Source organism: Malaya genurostris, chromosome 1 (assembly GCF_030247185.1).
Source record: "Malaya genurostris strain Urasoe2022 chromosome 1, Malgen_1.1, whole genome shotgun sequence".
NCBI classification, from domain to species: Eukaryota; Metazoa; Arthropoda; class Insecta; order Diptera; family Culicidae; genus Malaya; species Malaya genurostris.
The window spans coordinates 71,288,357-71,300,612 of NC_080570.1; the positions used below are offsets into that span (position 1 = coordinate 71,288,357).

Consider the following 12,256-nt stretch of genomic DNA (forward strand, 5'->3'; position numbering starts at 1 on the left):
TTCCCATTTAAGCAGGTAGGTGGGCTAAGCTGTCCATTGAAAAGCTATGTCGCTCTACAGGGTAACTAAAGATTGCAATGAAAAAAAAACACCTACGGGGATTTAAATTTCGAACGGTACCAACCGACGACTTTGCTGGGTTCTTGGGCATTTCACTGGGGCGAGACAGAGGCTTGCGATGACTCGCTCACAAAGTAATGCAATCCACGATGCCCTAGAAGGAGCCAGGACAATGACCTGGGAAAAGTAATAGCTGTGCTATGAATCTAAAGCGAGACCTTGCGATGATTTCGACTAAAGGCCGTGGAAAGGCGAAGAAAAGAGGAGCAAACCTCTACCAGTCCTCAGTGCACTGTCGGAGAATGCAGTGGAGACGACCGCGGCTGGAAACGTCGCCTGGGCTTGGTAGTCCCTGAACCTATTCGACGTTCTACGAGATAATGAAACGAGACAGCGAAGTGATTGAAACATCACAGCGAAACACATACAATAGTCTTCGTTGGTGTAAATAACCTTGTAAATAATAGTTTAGTTAGATTAGTTTCAATTCCTACGATTCGTCGTACCACTTAGCTTAGTATTAGTACTTACGATAATATTAGTAAAAACTTTAAAATCACGTACGGGTTTCCTTCTCGAATTATGCTGGAATCCGGTTGTAATTTCGAGGAAATTCATAGTTTGTTTCCGTATATTTTGTTCTTCCATTTGAATCATTTCCTAAAAAGAAAGGCACTGAGATGTTTTTGCTTCAAGTGTTATTTGGTTGGAGATTCGAACGAATATAGTAACTGGGATATAAAGCTGATCCATGTTAGGGATCGACAGGCCTTCAGTCCAAAATTGCACATCCTTCAAATAACATCAATCCGCTTCTTGTTGTCTTCTTACTCCAGTTAACGATCGGTAGTAGTCCATAAGCAGCTACGGTAACTGCGGAGGAAACAAACAAAAACAGTTCTTTTCAAACTTACATCGACAAGATACTATAGTCAATGTACTCTCCTGAAGGTAACTTTTCTGAAATGCGAGATATCACTGCATGTTTGCACTGTTTTCGTGTTAAAACCGCATCCACTGAAGTTGTCCGTGAAATATGCGACCATATTGAATACAGGCTTGGTGACAGATAAGGGTATTGAGTTGTGGTATTGGCAAGAGAGTGAGTGACACATGAGAGAGATGAATGATAATTCATTACGTGTGGTAGAGGGGTGATTAAAGAGAAATTTATTTGTTGTGTTGTAGTTAATTTACGAGTTTCGTTGTCAATTTAAGTTGATGATCAGAAAACATCGTACGTATAAATTCGAGTTTCAATTATAGTTTCAATTATGCCTCTGTGATTTGTCAGAGGGTGAACTATAGTTGAAACACTGTTAGTATGTTGAGTTGAATCGGGTTTCTTGGATATTATTCCGAGGTTAGATCAACGAAATATATGGGTTATTTATAAGTGAGTTTTTTTGGATTTGGGAGTGTATTTTTAGCTTCTCAGTTCTTACACTGAGGTATGCAGAAATGCCTCCGTTTTTTTGTTGTTGCTGTAAGACTGATTGGGAGTGCCAAATACCACAAACCAAAGTTTACCGAAAGTGTCAAGTAAAGATGACCGTGTTCAGAGTATGTAGATCGGGTTGGTGTGTTTGCATCGCTGTATTTTTACTAGATTACTGCTGGAGACCGGAGTTGAAAAACGGTGATGGTCAGTAACAGATAATAATCTGCAGATAGAGGATGAGTCAAAATATTGACAATGACCACATATGACCCCAGTAAGCGGGTGATACACGTATGCAAATACAGAATACCTTCGAAAATTTGATTGGTTTTCAACCAATCAAATTTTCGAAAACTGGGTTGGGAATGATGTAGCATTACCGAATAAATTAAATATTGTATGGCCCCTCGCGTTGATGGCCAACTCTCAGTATCGCATACAATTCTAAATAAATTCTCTCGAGAGTGCCATTCGAGAGTACCAATGAATATTATAGTACGCACTCTCACGCCAGACCTGGTTGACTGGTTGGAACTGAGTTACGTTCGACGGGTGGTCGCGACGCGGGCGTCACCCCCCTATTTGAAGTAGGTTTCTTTTTCTTAGCTTATAAACTTGATAATGCGATATACGGAGAAGTATATGTCTTTCTCTGGGGTTTAAAAGGCATCGTTCGGACTGACTCAAACTTCTTTGGTAGGAGGTCAATGCTCTGGGAACATTCGGGGGAGATTGAAATCGTGTGCAGGAGAGATTCGGAAAACTTCGTAATTAATTACGTAGTTCCGGAAGGGAATCTTTTACTCGTGCTTAATCTGAGGACTCCAAAGATCTGATCATCCACTTTGTTCTGGATCGTGGAAGAGGCAGGAGTGGTTTAATTTTGTTCCGCGCCTCGATGTGTAGTTTTAGGTAATCTAAAATATCTTGAGTTTCCCTTTATCAGTTCACCATAAAATAGTTTTCCTTCCCCAGTGCCAAGCTATAAGGCAAGTTAGTGGCTCCGAGTTTATTGGAGCATAGTTAGTGTCGGTATTATCGATTAAAGGTAAGGTGCAAATTTGCGAACGGTGTAGTGCGTTTTCTAAAACCAGCATGTTGTTGGGTGCGTGTCTTTGTGCAGGTTCTTCGTGCTGCAAAATTCCCGTCACATCGACCAACCAGTATCAACGACCACTTTTGACCCCACCATCTAGCTACAAAGTTCCCGGGGAACCGACCGGAAGAGCGCTGATCGTCAAAAGTCAACCACGCGCTAGGCAGGGAGCAGTAACCATCGCTTCGATCCGTCCCGACATCAGATAATTACCGCGTGGAACGTGGCGAACGCAAACCAGAAATCTGGATCTTCTGCGGGCCCGAATCTGCCAGCAACCGGCAAGGAAATCGCGCTGGCGTCAGTAAAACAGTCAACGTTCGTCGGTCTCCAGCATCGACCCGTAAACCACGTAAAACCATGGTAGTGTGAGTACAAACCGTTTTCTTTTCTTGACATGCGCATGATCAATATATATATAATGAACCCCATGTAATTAGTCACATGGGCTAAATCACCACGATTTATTGAAACCATCGTAAAGCCCGGGTTCGAAAACGTTTTTTTTGTCTGGTGGATTTCCTTTGCTGCCACCTGTGAAAATCCTAGGTCGGCGATGAACTCGCCGTATAAATCTGTACAAGGAAACGCACGCACCGTACCCCCCGTCACTCATTTTCGGATGAATACCAGTTTAGGAATTAGGAAGCTTCGACAGTATTAAATATGCACTGGGAAAGTAGAGAGAGAGAAGTGACAGTAGCCAGATCAGTTCGCATACCGCACACAAAGCTAGCTAGCATGTAGAGAGTTTGGAGTTCGATCCCTACCAAGATGAAAATATAATATACTTTTTTGTTTGTAATAAAAGTAGAATTTCGTTTGTGTATATTAAATAGTGTTTAATTTTTTGTTAGCGGTGACTATTTATGGTATTTTCAGGTAAAGGATTTCTCAAGATATTCGGGCGATTAGATTTCGGATAATTTTTTTTGTAGACCTACCCTCCCTAATCCCCTCGCGAGCTGGAGCCCTGTGGCTGCTAGTCTTTACCAGTGATGAAAGGCATCGTTTTAGTGAATCTTCTTTATTCGTCTGGTCTTACTGTAGCGATTTCGGTTTTCAGCGGGTGTTTTCTTTGGGGTGTTGGCGGACTATCAAGGTCACCTGAGCCACGTTGGACCGTCTCGACCGGAACTCAGAAACAGACAATACCCGCCCATAGGAAGGATCTCAATTAGCTGGGCAAACAAACCAGGCGTTTGGTCTCCTTAGGGAGTGGCGCAAAAAAATCATTCGCTAAATTTTGAAACGGGTCTAGTTCCAACGGTCTCAGGTTACAACTTCTGCTGGCTGCCAGCATGCTGGTGTCAGTGTACTACCTTCTTAGGAAAAAACGTTCAACTGTGGTCCAATGATCCAAAGTATTAGACCAACGGAGAACCACCGTTGTACGTTTTTTTCCTCAGAGGGAAGTACACTGACACCAGCATGCTGGCAGCCAGCAGAAGTGTAAACGGGGCATAAGCCGTTCAATAGATTGCTCTGAACTTCGTATGCAGTAGTGTACCAAGGATAATAAACGACTGGGGAAAATATTTACCGCCTCCCCGCTCCTCGTTTAGTCACGTAATTTATACCAAGAAGAACCTAGTCAAGCTATCGCTTGTCTGCTCGCCTGGGCGACTGCTTATACGAGACAATGGGCCGTATGAATAAAACGTAGCATGCTTGAATTTCGGTAGTAAATGCTACGTGTGGATCACGTTTCTGTCAAAACATGCTACAAACTGTAGTATTTACTACAAGTTTTCGGTAGGTGGCTCTAGCCCGCATACGCATGGCTGCCAGATGGCTGACTAAACGCTGCCAGCGGGAAAAATATGGCTGGCAGACATTCTGGTGACCGACTGTCTCACCGCTGCCAGATATACAACTCAAACGATACAACCGTATTCACCAGGATTTTTCCACATTGAAATCTTTGACATTTTCAGCGAAGGTGAGAAGATGAAAACGCTCGGCTAACTTAGATACAGGCGACTTTGTTTTGTCATATTGGATTTGACAACCGTCACTGAATCAATTTTGGTAGTCGTCTGGTGGCCATGGCTGCCCAGGTAGCCAAAACGCTATGCGGGAGAGGTTGCTACTCGTGTGTTTGCTGATAAAGTGAAGTACAGAAATTAAAAAAGTGGCATTTTTACAGATGTAAGTACGTTTCTTGCTTCGTGCATGCTTATGCCAGCTTTTCCGGCTCTGTTTCGATACGGTATGCAGTAAATGCTTAAATTCGGAAATAGCATTAACTACATGTTCGAATTTGTTTTTTATTCATACCAAACCGCGTTATACTCTGTGGACTTTGTTTTTGAGAAGATATGTAGACTTTACTACATTTTATTCATACGGCCCAATATCTGAGTCCTCTATTAATCCTAAAAGAAACTATCACTTGTTCGTTCATGAAACCATTTTATAACATATTACCTTAGCTCGCATCACAAACGGCAATTGAATATTGTTTACTACCCTTAGGAAAACAAAACTCTACTGATGATAGAAGTGGTGCTTCCTGGTTGCTGCAACTTCGTTTGAGGCATGAACAATTACAAGCTAGAGAGAAACTGCTAGGCACCCAGTCGAAACGCTAAAAATCCTAGGCAGTTACTAGGAATTTAATACATGACAAAAAACTACTGCATTAGACTCTGTTCAGCATAAAATAAAGATTAGTATATATCACAGCCTTTTGAATTAATCTATTTTATTTTGGCTGTTTCATCTGTTGGCACAAGCGCAGGTTTGTTTTTGTCTTTCGCGTTCGATTCGTTAACTTGTGTCATTGGGGGTACCTCTAACTGATTCAACGAAATATTTGACTCTCCGTATTTTGCATGATGATTTAGCAGCAACGGATCCTGCTCTGGACTTTGTGCTTTCATACTTTCATTAATCATGTTGTCGCGATTTGCTCTCCATTTGTACTGCCAGAAGCGAACCTCTTCCATTGTGGTGCCGGTGGCTTTGAGAATTGCCAACGAGAGAACTCCAGCAACTCCACCGAACGTAAGGCCTACGATACCTCCACTAGTCATTCCTTTAAGACCCATTTTAAATTTGTACAAAGCGCCTGCCGTTCCACCAGCGATTAGATATTCATAAATAGAAGATTTCCCACGGTACACCGAAATGACTGTTTGAATGCCTCTAAAAATTACACATATTAATGTCTTATTTTCAAAACAATAAAAAGAAATATACATGTAACTAGTAGTGAACAAAGCAAGCCGCCATCCCCATTTGAAAGCTCCTTTAGCAAAATTTACTGTCACCTGATCTTGAAGTTTTCTCTGCAAATTATAACATCAATATCAATGAAATTCCGGTTGCGATAAATATATTACTTTCGCATCAAAACTAGATTGAAAAGCGGTGGCCTGGTTTCTCTCCATAAAATCCATATATGCTATACGGGATTGTACGAATCCTCCATAACATGCTCCTACTAGAAACCCAAGAAATCCTGCTTGGTATATTGAATTCGCTTCCCTCGAAACTCGTCCGAATTCACTAAAATTATTTTAATATAACAACCTGGAATCATTCATGTTTGAAAATCTCCTACTCAAGTGTTAGCATTTGGTAAATCCTCTCTTTCCCTGTGAGATGATCCCCGGGTGCATTTTCATACATCTTTTGTAGTGGTTCATGTTCCACTGAGTCAGGACCATCAAGCTTGAATGGAAATATTCCGACAGTCAACATTCCTCCAGGAAGGACGAATTTGATTCGTTTGAACATTTTAGCACTTCAATAAAAACATGCACTATGTTGAATCAGTTTCGTAATCACTTGACTCACGCAGAATTTGACAATTACTATGTTCATATTTTAGTCCGAGATTGAATGGAGAACAGCTGTTTTTCACGTGTGAGAAAAGGCTCTACACTGTAAACAAACAATGTCTCAATTCAGGTTTAGAATTCTCGGTTAATTTTTCAAAAGGGCGTATAAGCAAGTGACAGTTTCTCTTTGTTTACTTTCTCTTCTATTAATTACCAAGCGGTTTCCACGTTTATTACTCAACTCTTTGCATGAAATGATACCCTACTTTCAACTTTCAAACAGAATAGTGATATCAAAGAAAATCTTTTTAATCACATCACAATAATCGAAAGAGAGAGTGATTGAAGAGAAACTGTCACTTGCTTATACGCCTTTTTGAAAAATTAACCGAGAATTCTCCATCTTTTTTAAAATCATACACTCAAAATAATAATCATATTATAGTTACGTGAAAAGTTATGTGAATATTTTCCACCCTACTTTTCACGTAGGTTTTAATGGACTGGCATTTAAAAGCTGTTTAATGCATAATCCAGTAAAAGTTACGTGTTTCATAGGTAAAATGTAATGTACTGTTCATATCACATTTATCTATCAGTTCATATCAAATTTAGATACCAGAAAATTACAATTTTATATATTGGTTGAAGTCGAAAGGGAGATTCCAGATTTTGATATAAATCTATGAAATGAAAAATGCCATGAAATATAAAACATTTATTTCAGAAAATTGTCATATAATTCCAATGCCTTAAAAAGCAACCAATAACGTCGTGGTATCTCAAATCGACAAGCCTCCAGAAATCGTTTTGTTGTCACTGCCATCCAACCGAAGCTGAAGTCGAGATCCGAGAACTCCCATAACACTACCGATGCAGGTTGAGTTCGCATTACATGGGTCCAGTGTCTCTAGCTTCATACCGATTCATTCGACAGGAGCGGGCACACTTTCGGACTCACGCAGGCACTCGGTCCAGTTGAACACATGAAAACTTTCATACTGGAATGGTCCGGTCGATGTAGTTAAAAATTGTAATTAAATAATATTTCTCGCAAATATTTACACTACTTATACTTTGAGGGCCACTGTTCGCCATTTTCAAAATCGAGTTTTTCACACTGGAAATTCACTTAGATTGTTTGACGTTTGGTGAATTCACATAAATCTTATGTGATGACTCTATTCATTTTAGGGGATGTTCGTGTAACATTCAATTTCGTCACGAAAAAACATTCAATTTGACATTTGAAACCACTATCTTTACGTTTCGTCTTAGACTCGTCAGTGCAGAGCAGTTCAAATTGAACTGCTTACTGCGAACTTAAACAGTTCAATTTGAACCGCTAAGCAGACGTAAAGTTATTGCTATTTGCAACACACTTGTAATAAGCACCGAAGTGCTAAGTCTTTCCTGACGTGCCGAACGAAAACAAGTTTCGACTAATACTGGCCGATTCAGATGGTCATTTAGGGGTTAACCTTATTTTGTGCTAGGGCACATAACCAATTTCACTATCTTTACGTTTCGTCTTAGACTCGTCAGTGCAGAGCAGTTCAAATTGAACTGCTTACTGCGAACTTAAACAGTTCAATTTGAACCGCTAAGCAGACGTAAAGTTATTGCTATTTGCAACACACTTGTAATAAGCACCGAAGTGCTAAGTCTTTCCTGACGTGCCGAACGAAAACAAGTTTCGACTAATACTGGCCGATTCAGATGGTCATTTAGGGGTTAACCTTATTTTGTGCTAGGGCACATAACCAATTTCACTATCTTTACGTTTCGTCTTAGACTCGTCAGTGCAGAGCAGTTCAAATTGAACTGCTTACTGCGAACTTAAACAGTTCAATTTGAACCGCTAAGCAGACGTAAAGTTATTGCTATTTGCAACACACTTGTAATAAGCACCGAAGTGCTAAGTCTTTCCTGACGTGCCGAACGAAAACAAGTTTCGACTAATACTGGCCGATTCAGATGGTCATTTAGGGGTTAACCTTATTTTGTGCTAGGGCACATAACCAATTTCACTATCTTTACGTTTCGTCTTAGACTCGTCAGTGCAGAGCAGTTCAAATTGAACTGCTTACTGCGAACTTAAACAGTTCAATTTGAACCGCTAAGCAGACGTAAAGTTATTGCTATTTGCAACACACTTGTAATAAGCACCGAAGTGCTAAGTCTTTCCTGACGTGCCGAACGAAAACAAGTTTCGACTAATACTGGCCGATTCAGATGGTCATTTAGGGGTTAACCTTATTTTGTGCTAGGGCACATAACCAGGCTTTAGGCTGCTCGGCCATCCATGGAAGTTGACCATCAATGTTAACTTCCCTCTCTGAGCAGCCTAGATAGCCGTGTAGTGTCGGTAGCGGTTTCCCAACTGCTAAGAATAACGCTACGGTCCACCTGTACCGGTGGTATAAGTCCACCAAACAGGTAAGCCGTGTGGCATCCGGCGGAATTATTTTTTACCAAGAATTGATCCACTGGTTTCCTATTCCATGTCGTAAAAGGCCACAAAAATAGGAACTCCTAAGTCAAGGTGTATTTCCGTGCCGATGGCTGAATGGCTGCAGGAGGTTAAACATTGCAGTCGTGAACGGAATATCTTGGGTTTTTCCCTTACTGGATACACGCAATGCTTAGCAATCAACTTCTTTGATCATCGCTTCGGCGGGCCAGAGATTAGAAAGCTGAGTGTCTGTGGGTGTCCTCAAGGTGGTGTACTATCCCCACTTTTATGGAACCTAGTCGCTGATAGTTTGTTAAGGAAACTTAATAACCTTGGATTTCCGACTTATGGTTTTGCCGACGATTATCATATATTGATGACCGGTATAAGCATTAACACTCTCTTTGATTTAATGCAGCAAGCCCTGCGATCTGTTGAACAATGGTGTTGTCAGGTTTGGATTATCTGTAAATCCGGGCAAAACATCAATGGTGCTTTTCACTCATCGTAGGATAATTACAGGAGCTCGTCCGTTGCAGTTCTTTGCTTCAGGGGTCACTGTGGTCGATCAAGTTAAATACGTCGGGGTTATTCTTGACTCAAAACTGAATTGGTCTGCTCACATTGATTTCAGGATTAAAAGAGCTTGCATGGCTTTCGGCCAATGCAGACGAGCTTTTGGAAAATCATGGGGACTCAAACCCAGATATATTCATTGGATCTACACAACTATCGTTAGACCAATTTTAGCATATGGATGTCTTGTATGGTGGCAGAAAGGAGAAGTCGCGACAGTTCAGTCAAAGCTAAATCATCTCCAAAGGATGGTCCTAATGGCGATGACAGGAGCATTCACGACAACTCCTACTGCTGCTCTAGAGGCGCTACTGTGCATTAAACCACTATATGTGTTCCTAAAACAAGAAGCATTATCTTGTGCATACCGTCTTAGGGTTACAGGGCTTTGGAACAGTAACCCATTAGAATATGCTACCAGTCACACTCGCTTGTGGTCTCAAATGGTTCCGTGGGATGAGTATTTACTCGCTCCTAGTGACCTAACTCTCACATGCAGTTTTCCTTTTAAAACATTCAAAGTGAGCTATCCTCTTCGTTAGGAATGATTGTCTGGTTGTCTGGAACGACAACTTGATGAACACATAGTTTGTTTTACGGACGGTTCTCTGTTGAATGGTCGTGCTGGTGCTGGTATCTACTGTCGTGAAATAGGCTGGAGCAGTCTCATTCACTTGGTAGATACTGTACTGTGTTCCAAGCAGAAATCTACGCAATTCTGTGTGGAGTACAATCGGCACTTCAGCAGAGGATCTGTGGTAAACGTATTTATTTTTGTTCCGACAGTCAGGCAGCCTTAAAAGCACTCAGTTCGAATGACTCACGGTCGAATCTAGTGATCGCATGTCGAACTCAAATTGAAGACCTCAGCATTTCAAATGCTGTTTACTTCATATGGGTACCCGGCCATTCTGGTATTACTGGAAATGAATGGGCTGATGAGTTGGCTAGAGCTGGTGCAACGAATGATTTCGTTGGTCCTGAACCAGCTTTACCACTTTCAACTAGTTGGATAAAGCACAAGATACGTTCTTGGGCTGCATCCAAACATGCCAGCTACTGGCGCAGCTTGCAAACTTGCGCTCAGACAAAAGCATTTCTACCAGATTTAAATCTGAAAATGTCAAAGTGTCTACTGCATTTCTCCAAGTATCATTGAAGTATTCTGGTCAGAGCTCTGACTGGACATTGCAAACTCAATTATCACATGGCTACTATTCAACGTGCTGAGTATTATTCGTGTGATTTGTGTGAATGCGATTATGGTACTTCATATCATCTGATATGTAACTGTCCCGCATTGACGCAGCTACGTATCCGGGTTTTTGGTTCTCCATACATGGTTGAGTCTGTGTATGCGGAGCTAAAATTGAAGGATATTCTCTCGTTTCTCACCCAATGTGGTAAGGAGCTATAGTCAGAAGGGTTCATCGTTCTTCCTGGAGTGAATGAATCCCTTCTGTATTCACCTTAAATAGGGTTTGGCAGATTGTTTGGCATCCTCTGGGGGGTACCGCATTTACTTCTGCTCGTACATACTGCGAGTCGTTCTGCATTCTTCCGGGAGTGCAGAATGGTGTCGCTTTTGTAAGATCTCTAAATCCTCTCGGGGGTTGGAGGTTTTATTAACAGCAGACTGTTCGGGACCTCGTAGAGGTTCAGAATTTCCTTCTGCTTCCACTAAATGTGATCCTCAGCAGATTGTTCAGCATCCCTTAGGGGTGCAGAATTTACTTCTGCTTTTATGTGTTTTTGTGTCGTCAATTTTTCCCATCCTCCTAGTTCAACCCTTACCATTTCCTTTCAATCCTTCCCTCTTATATATCGGGAAAATGATGCTAAAAACAAATTGATGGCAAGGCACAAATCTCCAAATATCAAGGGGAACGTGCCATTTGAGCCAATTTGTTCTGATTCCTGATTCGTCTTAGACTCGTCAGTGCAGAGCAGTTCAAATTGAACTGCTTACTGCGAACTTAAACAGTTCAATTTGAACCGCTAAGCAGACGTAAAGTTATTGCTATTTGCAACACACTTGTAATAAGCACCGAAGTGCTAAGTCTTTCCTGACGTGCCGAACGAAAACAAGTTTCGACTAATACTGGCCGATTCAGATGGTCATTTAGGGGTTAACCTTATTTTGTGCTAGGGCACATAACCAATTTCACTATCTTTACGTTTCGTCTTAGACTCGTCAGTGCAGAGCAGTTCAAATTGAACTGCTTACTGCGAACTTAAACAGTTCAATTTGAACCGCTAAGCAGACGTAAAGTTATTGCTATTTGCAACACACTTGTAATAAGCACCGAAGTGCTAAGTCTTTCCTGACGTGCCGAACGAAAACAAGTTTCGACTAATACTGGCCGATTCAGATGGTCATTTAGGGGTTAACCTTATTTTGTGCTAGGGCACATAACCAATTTCACTATCTTTACGTTTCGTCTTAGACTCGTCAGTGCAGAGCAGTTCAAATTGAACTGCTTACTGCGAACTTAAACAGTTCAATTTGAACCGCTAAGCAGACGTAAAGTTATTGCTATTTGCAACACACTTGTAATAAGCACCGAAGTGCTAAGTCTTTCCTGACGTGCCGAACGAAAACAAGTTTCGACTAATACTGGCCGATTCAGATGGTCATTTAGGGGTTAACCTTATTTTGTGCTAGGGCACATAACCAATTTCACTATCTTTACGTTTCGTCTTAGACTCGTCAGTGCAGAGCAGTTCAAATTGAACTGCTTACTGCGAACTTAAACAGTTCAATTTGAACCGCTAAGCAGACGTAAAGGTATTGCTATTTGCAACACACTTGTAATAAGCACCGAAGTGCTAAGTCTTTC

At 41.2% G+C, this 12,256-nt stretch overlaps 1 protein-coding gene across 1 annotated transcript; it reads right to left on the reverse strand.

Moving 5' to 3' along the window:
* Positions 1-4,992: 4,992 nt before the first annotated feature.
* Positions 4,993-6,484, reverse strand: LOC131440402 (RPII140-upstream gene protein). Its single transcript, XM_058611667.1, has 4 exons — positions 6,166-6,484; positions 5,945-6,110; positions 5,802-5,890; positions 4,993-5,747 (listed from the first exon to the last, which is right to left on the reverse strand). Exons 1-4 carry the CDS (start codon positions 6,339-6,341, stop codon positions 5,300-5,302), a joined length of 879 nt encoding a protein of 292 aa, XP_058467650.1. The 5' UTR covers positions 6,342-6,484; the 3' UTR covers positions 4,993-5,299.
* Between the last annotated feature and the right edge of the window lie 5,772 nt (positions 6,485-12,256).